At 40.7% G+C, this 21,496-nt stretch overlaps 1 protein-coding gene across 1 annotated transcript in view; it reads left to right on the top strand.

The window, feature by feature from the left end:
* The window catches only part of fbxw4 (F-box and WD repeat domain containing 4), a 70,450-nt gene extending 51,941 nt beyond the window's left edge, over positions 1 to 18,509 (top strand). The window contains exons 7-9 of the mRNA XM_044373386.1: positions 12,663 to 12,803; positions 17,961 to 18,102; positions 18,270 to 18,509. Of these exons, the coding sequence (XP_044229321.1) occupies positions 12,663 to 12,803; positions 17,961 to 18,102; positions 18,270 to 18,404 (418 nt within the window). The 3' untranslated portion in view covers positions 18,405 to 18,509. The remainder of the gene's footprint in view (positions 1 to 12,662; positions 12,804 to 17,960; positions 18,103 to 18,269) is intronic.
* The last annotated feature ends 2,987 nt before the right edge of the window (positions 18,510 to 21,496 follow it).

Below are 21,496 nucleotides of genomic sequence, written 5' to 3'. Positions count from 1 at the left end.
GAGCACAGTAACATAAGTCTGACATCCTTTTTAGGCTCCGACTGATATTACAGGACTAATCATAATAACAGTGATTGTGCGGCTGTACACTTTTGTATTACTGTATATTTGTCTTGAATTAGCCAAGATGCATTTTGAACTGAAAATAAGAAAAAAAGAAATAATTTTGGTTAGTAAAGAGAAAGCAGACAAAGTTGCAGTTGTGTTTTTATGGGGGAGCTGTTCACGGCCATCTCTGTAACTTTCCGTCACCGACATTCACACCCACTTCACGCAGCGATTGGCCAGCTGGGCAGAGGAGAGAAAGGACTCAGGCGGTGAACAACTGAGAACAACAGTATGACTGCCTTCCAGGAGAGACTGTCTGAAAATATGCACCGTAATCCCCGTATTGAAACTATCTCACGTCTCCCCCATCCCCCTTCCCCTCTCTATGACAGTTGGCTTTTCACTCCGCCATTCGGAACAACTATAAACACCTTTGATTTCCGACGTACGAAGTAGGTCTGATCGACCATAAACTGACCCTCACCCATTATCCTCCTTCTCCTCTCTCGTTAAGTCAACCATATTCAGTCTTGATGAAGGTAGAAGCTATCATCATCAGCCTATGCTACAAAATCATTTTGCTCATGTACAGTATGTTCTTTCCTGTGTCTCTCTACATGTGTATGTGCTTTCATACATTCTATGTACCATGTTACTAGTGTTTTCACACCTAGCTGTTTTAAATTTTTGATTCCAGTTCAGCTGCATTATAGTTAAACAAACTATGATTATGGGCTACTGACAAAATGTCATCTCATATACCAAATTTACCAAAATAATGTTCTATTGAAGTGATTTTTTCATGTAAATCATAAAGCATCAGTGCATGAATGTAGCAGTAACACAGTATGTGGCCCCTTGTTGATACAAAAGCAAATGAAGCGCAGGTTTGAAAACACCCTGGAACACACTCGTCACAAGGAGTAGTTGAAGGTGAGGGTCTCTGAAAATTCCTCTCTTTGAAAGGTGAGGCTTAAACCTGATCCATGCCTGACAAGGCTGCTGTAATTCCCAGCTTTACCTGGGCCAATTAAAACAGGCCGACACAACACAACACACAAAAAGCTGCTTCCTGCTGCCAAATGGCCTGGAAATCTGAGGAGGGGGAAGGAAAGCAGATACACAGGGAGAGTGAGGAGAAGGGATGGGTGGGCAGGTTATTCTGGAGGTTGCAGGTGTTGAGGGAAATTGGTTTGGTTGGAACTGAGTTACAAGGTGTAGCAGACCCAGATAATACGTGTGTTTTTTAAGTCCAAGTGATGTTTTTTTTTCTCCCTGGCCAGACATAAAAATGAAATGTATTTATGACGGAACAACATGATCACAAAATCTTCAGAAACCATACTAAAATCTTAAAGATATTTTGTGCTATCAATACTTTATTGGCTAAGAATAGTTAGAATACTAAGATAAGATAAAGAGAGCAGTTAATAGGGTTAAAATCAATGCAATCCAATTTAAATTGAAAGAGAAGCTCTAGTTGTATGCAAGGTTAAACAAATACGTCATCTGTAACAGTCCTTTCATGCATGAATAGAGATATAATCATAAGACAGACACCTACTGCTGGACTGCCCCCATTCAAATGAACAAGAGGGCTACGTTTCTTCACACAGGACTAATTTCATTCTGAACAGATAGATGAAGCCAGCAATATTACGTATTACATGTCTGAAAAGGGCTTCTGTTAGCAATCAAGCAGCAGAGCTTTGAATGAGCTGAAGTCAGTCAATAATTCACTACAGTAGACTAATCAGGGAGAAATGAAAGGATGAATTAGCATCCCAGATTGAAGTATGTCATCTTAGTAGTGGTACTGATGTGGGCTTTGAAACATAAATCAGATTCCAAAATAAACTCCACACTGACAAACTGCATCACAACTGGTCTAGTCTTAGTCTACTTTCAAGAAGCTGTTGCTTATCTAAATATTAATGTCAGGCGGGATTTAAGTGAGGTCAGAGTCTGAGGAAGTGAAGTGGCTTCGCCGTTATTGTCCTGACAAACTGTAACAACATGAATGCAGACACCTTTAGTGTTTCACACAGACATTCACACAATTGTGCGTTGTGATTTTCCATCTGATAAACAGCTGAGCAGCATACCAGGCTGGGTGTGGGTGTACAGTCAGATGGGTGCAGGGTGAGGGTGATCAGGGTGCATTGTTCATATTTACTGTTACAGCTTTGTTTGTCCAGCTGTTTTGTTGCTGCTTCTTGTCTAATCGGTGGTTGATTGTAGATACTGACAGAGACGGAGTGTCACTGAATGCAAGATGCTTCTTATTTAACAGTTGTGCAACAGGTCAAACAGCTGCAGCTCGTTTAAGAAGACTTTGCATTAAAACATTAATAATTCATTTGTCCATTCGTCTGTCTTTCACATTATAATTTAGTTTTTACTCGCTAACAAAAAATAAAATACGTTTTGTTATATTTCTCGTTTCATTTAGTTTTAATGTCGTCAATGAATATTCTTAGGTCATAGTTTTCATTGACGATGTTAACACTCATCTGGAAGTTGTTTTAAAATATTCTTTTATGATGAAGAATTTGTTTATCAAATATCTGAACTGATTTCTTAATATGTTAATGTTCTTTCATTTGAAATGGATACCCTTTATGTTAATGTCTCACTTGTGAGAATCCTAAATTGCACATATTGTACAGTACACACACACAGACACACTGGCTCACCCTCAATCCTCACCTCTTCCTCCCACACACACCCGTCAGCCCCTACACACCCTCCAGCAGCACCTACCAGCATCAGCCTCAACCCTGTGCATTAGCACGACCACATGTCCCTTTGATTCAAGATCCATGTGAGCCAAAACATCATAAACAAGACACTGTTACACCTGCAGCACCAAACAGCACCCAGCAAAACAGCTGCTGCCACAGCCAGATTACAGAAAAGAAAACCGCACACTTCCAGGAAGCATTCCAGCAGTCACTTCCTGTCTTAGTGGAAAATAGTGGTGTCTCTGTGTGAGATGCTTACAAGTTGAAGAACAGACTGAAGAGCTGATGCTGGACTGTTTGGACACGTGTTGCGCATGTCTGGAAAGAAATGGAGTCCCAAAAAAGTCTTTTTTTGCTGCCAAACGTTGAATATTTGTTGGAACTGCAATTGTATTCATTCTGCGTGAGGAATGCTATATGTAAGGAAATGGGTGATTTATTAAATATACTAATGGGGTCAGCCCCAAAAAAGATCAATGATTGAATGAGTTATGAAAAACCAGTGACGAGATTGTTTTTTGCAAATCCAAACCTGAGACTCTGCCTCTAGCAAACCCCATCGGGGATAGGTTGAGAATCTTCCCTTTGGACGACCTTCCATGACAATTAATTCTTGGAAGACAACACTTACAGCTCGATGGAAGGCCAGTAATATCCTGCAATATAAGTTCTCTCCCACTTCATTTACCCCAATCTGACACAAGCCCACGTTCACCATCAACAAAAAGCTTTTTATCTTCTCCCACTGGAAAGAGTGAGGAGTAACCAGCCTGGGACACTTGTTCAGTGACGGTCTGCTAATGCCCTTCAACCTTCTAGAGGATAAATTCAATATATCAGACTGCAGCTATTTTCAGTACATTCAACTTAAAAAAATCATTAACAAGACCAATAATCCTCAGAGTGCACTACCTCCCCTATACCAGAACCTCCTCTTTCTCAAGCCAACCAAAAAGATATCTCAAATATACAAGATCCTTCTTTCTCATGACACCTCTATTTCACTGCCTATAGATACATGGACCTCTGGCCTTCAACTACATCACTCCAACATAGACTGGCAAGCTATTTGCAGCAATACTTTCTCCATGACAGACCACCCCAAGACTCAGATAATACAAATCCTACATAGAACACACGTCAACACTTAAAACTTCACCATATGGGATTCTCCAATAATGACAAATGCTCTCACTGCCCAGACGCCACTAATGACCATATTCATGCATTTTGGCTCTGCTCATACATTCAGTCATTCTGGTCCGAGGTCATGGGCAGACTGTCCACTATTCTCAGCCTCAGTATCCCCCTTTGCCCTTCTGTTTGCTTACTAGGTGATCTGTCCTCCATCCACATTCCAAATAAAAGAATGCCTGCTTCATGCATATCACACTGGACTGGAGCTGCTTTAACTCTTAACATGAAACGTCAGGAATAATATGCAGGAGGGACCTGAGGGAAACAGAAAGGTAGAGTCGTGTAAAAAATATACTTGACTGTTTCATGGTGTTGTGTTGTGTTGCTGAGCATAGAGCTCCGCTAAAGCCACTTTGTTATGCGTCTTTTAAACTGCGTCTTTCTCTCACTGTCTCTCTCTCTCTCATTGTCTCTCTCCCTCTGTGTGTGTCCAGTGAAACAGTGCCGCAGATTTGAAACCTGCTTTTCTCAGATGTTAAATTTCAGACACAGTTTCTGCTGCAGTAGTCAGTCTGTGTTGATAAATCAGGTGCAGTGACTTGTATGAATTTCCCTCCTCTCCTCCTTTTGTGCCTCGAAACAGCCTTAAAATACATTACATTGGCCAAACATGCAATTTTCAGCGGTGCTGCTTTTCTTCCTTTTTACCTGTGCAAAACCTTGCCTAGTTCTCAGTAAATTGTTTACTACAAAGGGGCTGCAAATCCTCAGTAAATAGTCCTCCAATTGTGGACTTCACTGGCTAGTCTACTGCAGGCATTAATGAGCTACTCAGATGTAACTAATTAACATTGATTCTGTGAAAAAGACAAAGGTCAAAATGAAACTTGAATTTGTTGTCCTGTTATATTCTCCCTGCATGCCAGTGTGTATTGTTTACACTCATCCAAAGAGTATGAACCACCACTCTGTATCATGTTGTTACCTGGAAAGATAGAGGGAAGCGGGCTGTGTCTTTTTGCTTTGTTGCAAAAAGATCAGTGTGACTGTTGCTGACTAGCTTTTTTCAGACCTTTCAACTTGGGATGCCCTGATCAAGTGTTTTTGGCCCCAATCCTGATCCAAACCCTTTAATGTTGGATACCATCTGATCTGCTCCTTGTATTTACCTAAATGGCACAGCTGCCTAGTACACACTCAAGTGTAGCCAGACTGATGCGTTTGATAATTGAGTAACTGCATTAATACAAAATTTTATTTAGTTTACGGTTGTCTCTTCTTCAAATGAGCCTGGAGGTCTGCAACAACAAGCAACATATTATTTTTTCATGGGGGGGGGAGTTTCTGTTTTTTGTTTTCAGAAAGTCATTCAAGGGCAAAGAAATTGAGGCAATCAAGACATTGATTGTGCTTGGTACAAACTCATCTTTTTTTAATACTATGTAGACCACCAATACAGGCCCAGAGTTTAATTTACAGAAAAGAATCAAATTCACATCACTATACTGGCCAGAAAAAGGACAACTGTGTATTTTCCTCAAATCAGCCCCAGCTTGGTTAATAACTTCCATGACTACTCTACACTTGTGCCGTCACTTTTTATGTTGGCACCTATGAGTACAAGTTGAAAAACGTATGTGGTAACACACAAAAATGACAGGGGGCCCATAAAGCCCTGGCTACCATTCAGCTTTTGTGGCTTTTATTTTAATTTAATTTAACACAGCGGCACAAAGAGTTCTTATGATCAGCCATATAGAGGGGGATCCCACACAAGTGGTGCCATCGGAGCAGCACCCCAACTTTTCACACTGTCTTCGCTCATGGCTAAACACAGAGGGGGAAAAAAAGCATCAAAGAGAAAGGATTCCTGACCATCACTCCCAACTCCCAAGATGCCCCTCTGTTTCTTCAGAAAGGGAGCTCCCTCCTTTTTTTTTACAATCATAATGGCCAGACCAGGATTCCTGGCATTCCTGACACTGAAAAGAGTGGGGTTAAATGTCTGCGTCGGGGTGGACGCTCTGTTATACAAATTGCAGTGTTATTGTCTTTGTAGCGCACGCGTATGTGTGACATTTTGAAAGTGGGCATTGTTGATGGGTCCCAGCAGCCAGCACTCCTCCTCTCCACTGTCTCTGCCAGGAAAGCTCACATTCCTGCTGCAGTGAGCTCAGAGGTGCAGGGTAAATTGGGTGGACGTGCAGCAGGTTGCATGGCTCCCCTCTGTTTGTTTTAAGGAATCAAAACCTCAGCAGGGCTCCTTTTCTCTACCTGTCTGACGGCTTTTGACGAGAGGGCCTGTTTCCCAGTGCGTCCCCAGGCTCCTGTTTAGAGCTCAGACTTAACTTTACAAGAGCCTCCGACCACTTCTGTCACAAAAAACACACACACTGCTTTTCTTTAGCTGTCCCCACACTAAAGGATAATGCCTTTAGCTTCTTCTATTTTTTTTCAACATTCATTAATGATTCCTTTCACAACTTGTGTGTGTGTGTGGCCCCTAAAGCCAACATGGCTCCTGCAGTGAGACCAGACAGGCTTAAATCAGGACTTAGACCCTGTGTGTCACACAGCCAGTAGCCCCTTCATAACAATCACTAAGTCTGTGCCCCCCAGGGCCACCAGTCTACCCATCTTACAAAGTAGCTGCCATACTGCAGCTCCAACTGCTTCTTTCTCAAGCAGCAATTATTTATCTCAAAAACTGTTGATTCCCAGTTCAATCTTTGTCATTTTAATTGCAATTTTCTGCAACAGGCTTAAAGGTTGAATCACTAGGGTTAGGACTAGGGGTAGGGTTACAACTTGGATCCTGTTTTTGTAGTTTGGGCCATCTAGCATTTCTGTTATTACATTGTAAGTAATTCAATATTCAACAAGTCACACAATTTCTGTCCACAGCGACACAATCAGTCAGACGATCAGGCAGGTTGTTCAAGCCACCAGTTTATCCAGATGATCTGAACCACTTTATTTGGAGGTCAAACTGAAAGTGAGGACACTTTACATGTCACTAATTGCTCAGGAAAACTGTGTGCACACAACTACTGTAGAATAAGTACAGTGGGTCGAAGTTGAAGTTGGTGTGTTCATCCCTTCCCACCTGGACCAATGCAACTAGAGTACCTCCTCACCTGGAGCCCCTGTTTCTGCTACCATACCTCTGCAGCTTGTCCAGAATGTTGCTGCCCGCCTGATTTTTTTGACCTCCCCAAGTTTTCCCACATGTCTCTCTGTTCACTACTCTGGATCCTGCTGCAGCTCGCAACCAATTCAAGACTGCAGAAAAATGAAGGGAACTGCTCAGTCCTACCTACAAGCCATGCTCTCACCTACCCTCCAGTGGTACCCTTATGCTCCCCTGCCTCTGCACAACTGGGCTGCTAGTCACTCCCAGGACCCTGTGGTCACTCATCTTGGTTCAGTCTGTCTCTGCTCTGACCCCACAGTGATAGAAGGAACTCCTCACTGAAGTCACTGAGCATCTTACACCACACACTGAAAACCATCCTCTCAAACTTTTGAGCTAAATGCTTTTATTGCAAAGAACTTTATATCATATCTAATTTCTTAAATCACTAAAAAAAACATTATTACATATTAAATATACATATATTACATGCTAAATATATATAAAAATAATTTTACCTTTATTTACTCTTACCTTTGACTAATCTGGGGGTTTATTTCCAACCTGCTTGATCGTCTGACTGCTTGAGTTTCTTGTCTCATCTGACTACAATGACAACAACATTATTATTACTGATAGAAATGATGGTCAGAACTATGAAAATAAGACTCATGTAATATACCTGAATTATCCTTTAACAGAATGTCAGTGAAGTTACTGGACCTTGAGATGAGATGTCTCCATTGGAATTTAGTTTTCATGTCTCTTTACTCGTAGTGAATCCGATTTCTTGGCATATCCACTGTGGCTGAGCTTTAGTTTGACAGCAGTTTGAGTGGCATTACACGTCATTCATGCTCGTCCCTGTCTTCCTCTCCTCTCCTCTCTCCTCTGTCAGCTCTACCGCCTGTGTGATGTCTTTCACAGGTTGGCCATATCCCTTGCGGCCCTTTCTTGTCTACCAGTGACCTCTGAACCTCCCACTTGTCCGAATGTTAGAACTTCACCCTCAACGGCATGCCGTGACAGTAAACCAACCTCAGATATGCTTTAGCAAGTCTTGCAGTAGACCATGCCCAGTTTCTGTTGCTCTAAAGATCTGTGGGCTGATATCACATTTCAATAAAATGTCTACTCTACACTGATAATACACACTAGAAAAACAGAAATCTTTTTTGTTCCAGGTTCATCATTTTTCATCATGATGTAAATGTATAGAATATCAACAGCTATACCTTTATAACAAGAGGTGCAGTGGTACATTTTAATTCCAAGCCATTCAGTTCCTTATGCTACTTTCTTTGGTTTGGTACAATGTGTGAACCAAATAATCACTGACAAATTAACCTGATCCACTCTAGTTAGGGCTATGTCTTAGTATGTCCAAAACAGAAATTTGGAAGCATTGTGGTTTCACAAAAATTACAAATAAAGTTACAGTTACTGTATCAAATGTGCTGAACCATTTGCAACCTTATTACCAGATCTATTGTAGAGCTTGAGCCTGGCTATAATGTTCCTTCACATGTGCATCGCTCAGTCATCCAGGAATTATCCATTGCTCAGCACCAGTTGACAGACCTCCAGGGCTTCAGAGAGCTTCAAGGATAAGGCAATATTTTATATTTTTCTTCTTGTCAACAACTCAGATCCAAATCAACAATGAATTGGTCCACTAACAAGTATTGTGTGTGTATCAGTGCCTGACATCTTATTCTCTGTGCCATAGAGCTCTATTGTTGTCCAAAAACACAACAGTGAGACACACTGTTGCACTGGATAACATGTTCCTTCATCCCCATGAACCCACACACTGTTTACATACACACACACAAGTTTATTTCAACTTAATCATACTCACACTGTCTTACTGCCAGAAATACTCACTAGAGCACCAAACATGGAGTCTTTTAGCAGTAACATTGGAGCTTGGGGTTGAGAGCCACGGGCAAAGTATTGCATTGTTTCCTGTACATTCATTCTGTCAGGTGTGCCACTGCAGAATTATGAGCCCTGCTGCTAAAATTTCACACAATGATTAATATCAATGGGATACTAATGATTTTCACTAGCACACTGTGCAAGACCCTATGTTATCGTGGAATTGTTTTGAGTCATCGACTAGTGCATCATATCCCAGAATCCTCCCTCTCCTCATTCTTCAGATGACATCTATGTAAAAGGTACGGTTATAATAGTAGCTTGCTCCTTTAAGGAACAGGGCAGCATGTAATGTGTGCATGTATGTGGTTGAGCGAGAGAGCAAGCGGCAGAAAAGTGACATTGAATGCGAGCGGAGCAGATGAAAAGGTTAGTAGTAAATTGTCTGGTAGTAAATGTACAGTACAGACTACAGTGTGTCAGTTAATAAATGCTGCAGCTTCTCAAGACCAAGAAAAGTCTCGTCTGTTTCCCCAACTGTTGGAAAAGTGAAGGGGGTTAGCGCCAAAGTTAGCAGCAGTGGGTTAGCCTAACTTGACCAGGCTCACTCATTTTAGTGTCGATCTGGGCTGACCCCCCCCCCCCCCCCCCCCCCCCAAGCAGTCAACCTAGGGGAAACACTGTATTGACAGATACTTGTACATCTTTGGACAGTAAGAAAATTACAGAATAACATCAGCTTTATATTTTTACAGCAGCAATTATGGAAAATGTTTTCATTTTTCAAAATAAATGACAAAAATATCTTGCGCATTTTCTGTTTCCTCTGCTGTACTGACAAGTTACCAACCCATGACCCTAAAACCAAGGTACGGTACATACTGGTACATAATGTGTATGTGTGTACACCATACTTCTAACATAATCCACAGGCAGTATAGCATCATATAAAGTTACATTTGATTTGGGGCTGATGACTTTAACAGGATCTGACATTAGCCACCCTGTGATCTTTACAGCTTACAGCCTGTGATGGTGTGCTCTCCTGAGTACATCACTAACCCTTTGAGGACAGACTGTGTGTGATGGTTATGACTCAGCCAGTCAGCTATGTTTTAGAGCTTTCCATGTGACACTTTCCAGTCAGGCATGCTTGAGGCCAGACTCAGGTATTTAACATTATGGACCCAGACAAGCAATAGAAAGGATGGTCAGATCAGAACATTGCGCCGCTGCTCACTAACAGATACAGTCATTTTGACAGATTATATGCTTATACCTCCATCCTGTAATCACATGCGGCCCCATAAAAGCCAGTGACCTACCAATTTGAGGATCCCTGCTGTTTTGCACTGTGCACTGGCTCATCGCATGGTGCTATTACTGGCTTTAAGATCCCTGCACAGATGTCAGGTCCATTTTATGGAAACTTGGCTTTTATTTTCTCCTCACATTCAAGTGTTCAAAACAGTTTCTGACAGTTTATCTCACAAAGCGTAAGACTGTAATCATCTTGTTTGAAGGATTTCAGTGAGTAGGGTTATGAATTGAGGATCTCTCTTTAGTTAGAGTGGTAGTGCTGTGGTGGAGACATCATTATTTAGTTATGAATGAACAAGCTCGTATCCCTTTTGGCTTGAATGAGTTTCTTTTTGTGCGGCATGCGCTAAGCTCCTTGGTTTTAGTGGTAAGGGGAAAATGAGGGGTCACTACCCCACACAGACACAAACTCAGCCTCATCATGGACTCCCCATTGGCCCAGGCTTAGTCATGAGACCCTGGCAATGAGAAAGCTCTCACCCAATAAGGCGCCCTGTGGGGAAAGCCCTGGTCCAATAAGAAGGCCCCCTGGGGTAAGGCTGGGAGATTACCAGCCCAAACCTGCGGATTGAGCTCCAGGGCGAGGGAGGGGGGCACGAGTCGAAGCACAGGGCTGCTCGGTCGCCAAGGCCAGCGGCCTCCTTTAAATGGTTGCTACGGGGCAGGTATCAAACGTGCAAGAGTCGCACACAGTCACGGTCATGGAGGGTATTAAATGGCAACAAAGAGACAGTTATTCTGCAATAATCCGCCCTGCTGAGTGCAGGTTATTCTCCAATAATCAAGAGGCGAGGAGCAAGCGGGACAGAGCTGTGATCACAAGAGCATAGTGCTGCATGGAGCTGGACTCTCTCACACACACACACACACACACACACACAGGTCACACCACATCAATCTAGAAACACAAAGTTTATTTATCACTTGCACGTACACACAGATTACCTCTCTGACTCTCTCACTCACACACTCTCACATCTGTCCCCAGCCCCACACTCAGAGCAGTGTTCACTAATCCAGACTGTGGACACTTTGTCAGTCCAAGTAAACCCAATTTTGTTTAAGATGAAAAACACAATCCTAACTTTTGTGATTGAAAAAAACATGACAGTAAATAACCTAATTATGTGTGATATCTGGACATAAAAATGATTAAATGTAACTCAGCGGATAAGAAGATATGAAAGCATTTCTATTTTCCAGTTTTAGATCAAATTGGTCCAGGCTTCACCCAATGTATGCTGGGAATAAAGATTTGTATCCATGTGATAAAGTTTCTTGATATGGATAAAGTATCTGTTGGTGATTTATTATGTATATATACAATAAGTGAATATGTGTTCTGATTGAACTCCACACAAATGAGTCTTTCAGTCAAACAGTCGCTATGTTAGTTGTCTTCTCTGTAAACTGAGATGCAGACATACCACTGTTGATGCCTAGTGCAGGGTTTAGTGCAGGGTTTAGTTTATTAAAGTAGGTGTCTTACACATATAGTACATCTTCTTCTTTTGCTGGTTAAAATGACAGGTTCATATAGTATAGTACATTATGACATGTAAAATCATCACAGACAGACTAAGTGTTGTTTGACACCACTTACTGCCATTATGGTAGAGGTAAAACTGCTCATGGAAACATTGCCTCTCTGATTCTTCCATACAACAACTGCTGCACTGCTTGGGGAGGCTGGTCTGCTTTCAGAACAGATTCACAAGATGCTTGTGTGTTGGACAGTTTTGGTAACATGGCATGGCTCTAGATTAGATGTTTAAGTCACTCACCACCTCTAAAAACACACATTTTAGATACATTGCATATGAATAAACAGTGAAGTAAATAAATAAATGAAACAAATGACTGTTTCCTCAATATGTCAAATACGTTATTGATAAGACAGTCAAACTCACAGAGAGGCACACCAGGTGAATAGTTAGTTCTGTGTAAAAAATATTCACGTTTGGGGCAAATATACATCATCATCAATCATTATCAACCCCGCCCTCCAAAATTGATTGACAAGCAAGTGTTTTCTTACACTTAGATATATAATGAAATAAAAGACATTCAGTGTCACATTGGGGTAAAAGACTAGAACAAAGAATACATTGTAAATAAAGCCAAACTGCAGATTGATGTAGTAGTATAATAATTTTGTAATAGAGTTTTAAGATATTAAATACATATTGATATATTTCACTAAATATTTGATTTCTATAAAAAATATAATTCATCATATCTGTTTATTTTAATGTCCATTCATGAATATAATTTTGTCATGTTTTATTCTTTGATTCTCCACATTTCACGTGATGAATTCACATATAGGCACAGGTAGTTTTCAGACATGTGAAACACATTTTACATTTTTCTTATCTTCCTCCATCCTTCTCCACCAGGCTGGAGTGTGTGTGCAGTCTTGGCTCAGAGTTCCGTCGAGGGGCCGGTGTGTTGGACATGGTGTTTGAGTCGCCTTTCCAACTCTTCACCTGCGGCTATGACACCTACATTCGTCTGTGGGACCTCCGCCTCAGCCCACGGTATGCCCACATCTGTCTTTTTTAGGGTTCAATTCCAGTCACTTCTCTTGTGACCATAAACACACAAGACATTTTGTAAGTATGCAGCAATAAAAATTGAACCAGTAACCCTAGCACAGGGACAGTGGATCAAGGATCTGATAGTTAAATAGCGACACCTACAGTGCATCTACTATACTGTCCATCACTCCATACAAATTATACCTCAGACCATTGAGGACACTGAGGTCATGTCCTTAATATTTCTTCTAGGTATTTGAAGGTTTTAGCAACCCTTGGGGAATTACATCCTACAGTTAAAACTTACAAATGCTTATAGGCTGATTCCAGTATTCATAGACAGAATATGTTAGATATGAATACTTTTAGATCATTAAAATAAATAAAATAAACAAGACAAGTTAACATTTATGTGCCAGTTTATTTTTAAAATTGCTGGTGCAAACACTGTAAACAAGCTACAATGTCTGTTTGTATGTGAGATGTTGTATGAGACTGCCTGTTGAAGTGAAAGCATTAAAGGGAAATTCAAGTGAAAGATTTGAAATTAGTTGAGATGTAATCACTGATAGCATTTGAAATGTTAGTTTTAAGTTGAAGCCCAGTTGAACTGTCAGATTAAGGCGTTTGAAATTTCAGTTGAAGTTGAAGCACTGGAGATAGCTAACAGATAGTTGACAGTCTGTGAACTGTAAATAGTTGAAGCGTATTTTGGTCAATTGACATGTAATGGGTAAAGGCAGATGAAGTGTCTGTTAGCGCTTGAAATTTCAGTTGAAGTGTAAGCTTTGATGAATACATTTCACTGAAAGCAGTCTAAATGTCAGTTGACACATCACAATATTCATATTGCCCTTGAACCATTAACATTGTGGCACTGATCTTTTGTCACTTTGATCTTGACTAAATGGAGGAATTTCCTTAAATTTCAGCCCTGATACTATTACATATTATATATACTAATATCAAGGGTCAGATCATTGTGAAAATTTTCAAACCAGTTTGATATTAAGCCAAATACTGGACCTGACCAGTAATATCGAATTTTGCCACTAGGTATCATGCAAGACTCAGCCGCTCCCGAGTGGAACATAACGAGAGCCCATGAATGAGAATGTAGCAGCACCATAGTCAGCACATCTGAGTGACACATTGTGTTTTTATTTCTCACAACAATCATTCAACTTCACTTTTCTTCTTGTGTTAGGGTGCTGTGTGTAGACGCGGTGTTTCCAGACAGCTGGAAACATCGCGGCTACACACAGCACGGCTATGCTCAGCTAAAAACGCTAGCCATGCTAACTAGCTGCTAGCCGCCGTGCAGGCTGGTAAAATGATCTGTCGCTTCCCTTTGTATCCACGGGTTGTTTTCAAAACACAAGCTGCTCTCAGACTGTTGGAAGCTGGAGGCAGCCCAGTCAGGTTTATCTGGGTTTCGCCCGGGTCAGCCTAACTCTTCCAGCTGGTCTTTGGCATCCAGCAGCAGCCGGCGCTGTCAGTGTTGGAGCCACTGTGTGAGATGTTTAGACATCTCATTATGACAAATGCTAGTTCAGTCGATTTGCATAAAGTCAAACCGGTTTAAGCTTGTACACTGGATCGGACTGGCAAAACCGGAAACCAACGCAACCCTTCTAAAATCCTTTACTAATGTTTTATCCTGAATCCACAATGTTAGGTGAGAAATTTATTCTGACCTCAAGTCCATCCACCAGGTTATCCTAGGCTAGCCTGGTTCCAGACATCTGAATTTATGCCAACATCTCTGAACATTTATTCAGTGATACAAATAGTCTGCCCATCGACAGCTATTTCTGGTGGTAGGAGAAATGTTCTAATCTTCCTTCATAGCAGAGCTGGCAAGTCTCATGCTTTGATTGTGAAACTCACACAATTGACACAGATCTCACAATCTTATGCCACACATGCCTTTTCCCATGCTAACTTTTAGTCTTTGCTTCCTCCAATTTTAAGCAAAGGAACAGCCGTTTTTTTTTTTCAAGTTCAAACGGGCTGAGGCACAGAGCTAACAAGGTTAAGGCAGCACTTTTCACGGACTGTCTGTGAATGCACCAATCATCGTCTGTTTGAACCAAAAGCGTGCAACAACAAATCGTTACAATGCACGTTCTGGTGGAGCTGGTTTATGCATTACCTCTATTTCAATAGACCTGAGAGACTAAAGTGGGGAGTGTTGGATGATAGGAGTGACTTGGTGAGGAGCATAAATCTGGAGTGTAGTTGGTCACTTTACCCCGAATATTGCTCATTTTATTATGAAAAATAAGTACTACTGAAAAAAAAAAAAAAAATCTACTATCTTTAAATGTGATCATTTTTATTGAAACCTCCACAGTTCCTTCTCGTCAGGATGTACAAGCTTCAGAAATGACATTTAGACTCAGGTGTAAAATCATTCTAAGCCTGCAGCACACCCTGTTTTCTTCCAGCATGTGAGCACAGGCTGTGTGTCCATATTAATGCAGCAGCTCTCACTTCAGTGTAAGGCGGCAGGGTCTGTAACATGATTGGGAGGGCAGCATTTATTTTGGACAGCAGGGGTTAGAGGGCTTTCTGGCTGTATTTTGGGAGGGATCAGTCAAGTAAGACAAATCAGATCTGATTGCCAGATTGCTCTGGGGACTTTGAAAGGGGCTGGGTTGGGGTGAAGGTTGGCAGAGGGGGGTCCCTCTTTAGATATCAATTATTCATACGGTCAAACCTAACCGGCCTCAGGAGGCTCCCAGGGTCAGCCAGGAGGTTCAGGTTGTCTGGAAGTTGGGGCTCAGCACCAAAGAGAAATTCATCGTGATGGACCAAAAACAAATACGGATATTGTGCGCTCCCATGGTGGCTAATTAATCATCAGTTGGATCTCTATCTGAACAATTCAATAACAGTTGGAGTGGGCGATATGAATCACGATATATGTAATTCTATATTGTGGCATCAACATATTCTACTATATTGTCATATTTCTGATTCAATTCAGAAACCATTTATAGATAAAATATCCAGACAGGAATGTCTGTTTTTGACAACATCTCATCACATTAATGGTCAAATGTAATAATGCCATAAATCAGATCTGATTCTCAACACTACTCACACTGATCTGATGACTGACTCAACTTTCAGCTGAATTATATCGTGACAATTAAATGTTATCATTTTTCCTTCCACAAATTACTGATGTCCAAAGCAAACTGTAATTGAGAACTAACAAGCTGAGTTCTTAGTTTTTGTTTTACACGTACAATAAAGGGATTTGACTCATGTAATGCATTATAATGGAACTCTTGTCAGTGCTCTCTGGTGGACAAACTCTGTGATGGAGACCCTGTTTCTAAATGACCTCAAACATATGTTTGACATTACTCTACTGACAATTCTTGTTATTTATCAGCCGACATATACACCAATAACAATACATCTGCAGTAAACTAATAGTGGATGATATATTGGCTCAATTTTGGGTTTTTTTGGCCTAAGTCTAATTTCAACTATACAGTATATTCCAGCTCCACTTCTTAGATTGCTATCTTTCCATTGAGTTAAAGTTTGATGCACAATGCTGATACTATGGTTTCTCACCTTAGTGAAATGTAAAACCAGAATATACTTGCATTGGGGTGGCCTTAGGAATTGAAATGTGTCACTTTCAGCTTGCATTGACAAGGGGTGACCTCCCCCATTGAGGTTTGCTAAAATTAGAGTGTGCATTTATATGTGTGTGTGTGTGTGTGTGTGTGTGTGTGAGAGAGAGAGAGAGAGAGAGAGAGAGAGAGAGAGAGCGCCTCCAGACATCTCTGCTGCCCCATTGTCTGCCCCTGGTGTCTCTCCATCACTTATTGATGAGGCTGCACTAATGGAGGATCAGTGTCTATTGGCAGAAAATACTTATCCCCAAAATACTTCCCCTCTCTTAACCACAGTCACCACCACCCTGCCCTGCCTACCCCAGCCTCACACACACACACACACACACACACGCTTACTTAAGTCACTTTTGGGGACCCTACATAGACTTACATTCATTTCCTGGAGACATACCCTAACCATAACCATAATCACTACTTAATTTACCCTAACCTTAACCTAATCCTAACTTTAACCACTGATCCCAAATTCAGCTATTCAGCTTTTTCCCAATTGGGGACACAGCTTTTGTCTCCAATTGGACGATCCATCCCCAATTAACTGGTCTTTAGTCTGAAATGTGTCCCTGAAAGTAGGATAAGTCAGACACACACACACACGTTGTACTAGGTCACTTTTGGGGAATAACATAGACTTACATTCATTTCTTGGAGACCTACCCTAACCCTAACCACTACTTGCCTAACCCTAACCCTTAACCACTGACCCAAAAATCACCTTTTTCCTAACTGGGGACACAGCTTTTGTCCGCAATAAGACAAGCTGTCCCCAGTCAACTGGTCCTTAGTCTGAAATTTGTCCCCAAAAGTAGCGTATGCCGAACCCCCCCCACACACACACACACACACACACTTGCCTCCCTACCTACAGTATACTTTTCCTGTAAACAACGGATTGAGTTTCTGTGTTGTCACCAAACCTGCACAACATACACACAGGGATGTAATCTCACCTGTACTGTTGCAGTTCTGTGGCTTACATAGTTTCAGGTATGGCAGATACTGTTACTCTTCCAAACTATGTGCCTTACTTGGTCAGGAAAAAAGATTTTTGATATAAAATTCTGGGCCAATTAAACAATTTTCCCCCATGACCCAGATTCAGACAAACTAATGGAAGCCTTTGTTATAATGATATTTTGAAAGTCTGTAAGGAAGTTGGATTAACTGTTATCAGTTTATTTCACAGATCCGATCATTTCCTAGAAAGGAACTGTTATTTAGTTACACTGTGAAGAAATGTATTCTAATACTTTTGAGAAGAGCTGCTACATGTACATCATAGACATCCATTCAGTGAGCTCACAAGCCCATTACATACATTTATCAACATCTTATAATCTTATCCATTACTGTGGATAATGTGTGTGTGTGTGTGTGTGTGTGTGTGTGTGTGTGTGTGTGTGTGTGTGTGTGTGTGTGTGTGTGTGTGTGTGTGTGTCTGTATGTGTGTGTGTGTGTGCACGTGTGTGATAAACCTTGCCATCCTTCCCAACAGGAAGTGTGTGATGGAGTGGGAGGAGCCTCATGATAGTGCTCTGTACTGCATCCAAACAGACGGAAATCACATGATAGCCAGCGGCTCTTCATACTATGGCGTTGTTCGACTCTGGGACAAACGGCAGACTGAATGCCTCCAGGTGTGTACAGTATGTCTTGAGGATGAATTATACAAAGTGAAGTGCAGATCGTACCTTACATGCTATGAACAAAGGTTTAAAATACCATTTTATGAGCTGAATTCCAGATGTTAAACAATAACACATAAGCTGTTGTAATGTGACTACATGTTTTGTTTGTTGCCCAGTTCTTCCAGTTGAGCTCAGACCCAGTGAGCAGCCCGGTGTACTGCCTTAGGTTCAGCAGCTCTCATCTGTATGCAGCCCTGGCCACCGCCCTCCACTCACTGGACTTCAGACACAACCCTATCCCCATCAGATGACACACTGACACACACACACACACACACACACACACACACACACACACACACACACACACACACAATTTATCAATTCAATAAAGCTGTTTATTTTCACAATAAGTATTTCACTTTTTGAATGGAATTCTTCATTCTAATCCAGCAACATATTTATTTGGTTTGCTGCTTTGGGTTTTTGGAAGAACTGATGGCAAACTATATACTTATTTAAAAAATGATATAAAAAAAGAATGATCAAAATTGAAGCAGGAGAGGCAGAGATATTCTGGTTTTCAATCCATAGTGTGGTCGCCTACAATTCCCATAATGCAACTTGAATCCTGCCTGGTAAACTCCCAGGTCTTTAAAACTCCACAACCCCCTAAGTTGTTGAGCTGAGGTGATGGTACTACCGTGGGATGGTTAGGGTGGTGCTTTTTTACTCGGCCACATTGATTCAAAGATTTGATGGGTAAAAGTAAAGATACACAATCTTTTCATACAAATCAATGTCTGTCTTGCTACTGTGTATGATAGATTAATATAATGCAATAGTGACTCAACTCACAATCAGTTCATCAAACCTTTTATATATGTAGTTGAAAACACTTGATGTGTGGTTGGTACTACTACTGCTGCTTAAAGGAATAATTCAACAATTTATGAAATAAGCTTATTTGCTTTCTTTCTAAGTGAGAAAGACATCGATCTCATGTCTGTGTGTTCAGTACAGAGCTGGAATCTTGATGTGGTTAGCCTAGCTTAGCATAAAGACTGGAAGCAGGCTTGAAGTAGTAGATACACATTTAGCAGCTGTTGAGCCTGTGTGAAAATGTCTCTATCAACTTTGCTGGAGTTTAAGTTTGAGATCTGGGGCCAGATACAGAAAACTCTGATTCATGACTAAAACTGTGTACACATAAAGTCAGAAACATTCTTCTTGTTGGATTTATAAAGCTTTGTGTATGTGTGGTTCTGTTTTCTAAATGGCTCTCATTGTGTCTCACATGCACTAAGCTTATTTCCACTCCCACAATGAGCCATGAATGGATAAAGACAAACACACAGCAAAGAAGACGTACACTTTCACAGACGGTGTTGTGTCAACGAGGTTCTCCAACAGCTCAGCCAGTGCAGCGTGACTATTACACACAGCTGTGACCATTTATTGCCCATATCATTCATTCATCACATGTACTCTACCTAAACCATCATCAGTGGTGATATCATTTTTAAAAGTCAAAACTGTGATCAATGGTTAGTTTGTAGCACTCATATTGAAAACAAGGTTACAGCTCAAATAAAAAGAATGTTAACAGGGAAATAAAATCCTATGTAAATTTAAAAAATGATGAAATTGATCACATAAAAGTAATTCATCAGTAGTAAATTTATAAATGCTCCTTTGATTGGCATGTAGACACATAAAAATCACAGTCAACAATATTTTTTTTAGATTTCATCTCATGTTTCTTTCTCCACCACATCAAGTCACCTGCAGCTGGCTCTGGAAAATCATGTGTACGCTGGTCTTAAGTATGTGGGAGGTGCACACATTGTCCCTGCACATTCTGTTTTCAGTGTATGTGTGGGAAATGCTGTATGCATGTTTTTTGTGTGTACACATTTTTTATACATCTGGCACCTAAACTGTGACTTGGTCACTCCAGAACATTAACATTGTTGTTTTGGTTTGGTTTTGCTTTATTCTGTCAGATAGAAGATAAATGAGTAGCCTATCTACTACAGCACTTACTGTTCACCAGTTTAATAAACTTTTAAATTTGCTCTGTGCCGAAAACACGTTAGCGTTTTTCTAATGTGATGTGAGCCAAATAAATAAGTGAAATGTTAGTACTTTGTCCTCCTTGACTAGGAAATTTGAGATGTGCTACTTTTTTTTCACATTTTTATAACAATTCATTTGTTTACATTTGGAAACTATAGCTCCTGTTTGCATTATTACAAATATCTGTGTGATTTTGAATGAGGTTCTGTTAATCTGGGATGATGATGACTTTGGGCAGAAAGTAACTGTAATAACCGGTAAATATACACTTAAAGCGAGCCGGACAGAGCAATCCACAACTCATCTGTTGGACATGAGAAGCATGCTGGAGCCTGCCAGTAAAGGGCTAATCCATTAGCCTCAAGGAAGTCTGACAACACAAATGCTCAACACATGAAAATCACATGTCTGTGAATAGTCCTAGTGAAGAAAACACAGCTCAGCCTCTCCTCCCCTACACTGTGGAGTGACTGCCTGGATCCAGCAGAAACCTTTGAGGGGATTAAGGCACATTAGCCTCTTGACAAACCCATCTCATCACTGTGGAAACACACTGTTTGGGTTTACATACATTTGACCCTTGCACCTGAGATCACACACCAGAGGGGATTGGAGTGTTTGACCCCCCAAATCCTTTCCGTACAATGTGAGGATCCATTTGATGGACTTCACATCAGCATGGCCACACATCTGGATTATCAAACCACACATACAGTACAGCAGGGGCCAGATGCATAAACAATGCATACGCACAAAAACCGTCCTGCACATTTTTCCTGCACATAAACTGGTATTTATAAACATAGAATGTTTGGTGAGAATGTGCACAGCTCAAGCATTCTTCAGACCAGTGTGCACATATTTTTCTAAAGTGATCTGAGGGTGATGTGATGAGGTGGAGATGAAATATAAAGTGAGAGATAGAATCAAACCTAACACAAACATTGTTTGTGTCGGTTGATAACCAGCAGCACTGATTGTGTGATTTTTTTTGTTTTTTTTTGCGTTTACACAGAGATTTGTAAAACGCCAACCAAAGGTGCATTTATTAACATTAATTACTTTTGTGTGATTAATTTGATCATACTTTTAATTTACATAGGAGTCAACATTTTATTTTGCTGTTAATATTCTCTTTATTTTATCCTTAGTTGTGTCACAACTTGTAAAGTCAGTTTAGATATGAGCTACAAACTAATCATTGATTACATTTCTGAGCTATCACTGCTGACATTGATTTATGTGATTAATTCATATGATGAATTAATGATATGGACACTATAAAGAGCTGCACAACCGTGTGTAATGGTCACACATGATGACA

The sequence above is a fragment of the Thunnus albacares genome, chromosome 14 (assembly GCF_914725855.1).
Source record: "Thunnus albacares chromosome 14, fThuAlb1.1, whole genome shotgun sequence".
NCBI classification, from domain to species: Eukaryota; Metazoa; Chordata; class Actinopteri; order Scombriformes; family Scombridae; genus Thunnus; species Thunnus albacares.
Note: the sequence above shows the minus strand (reverse complement) of the source record. Positions and strands in the feature narration are given on the sequence as shown.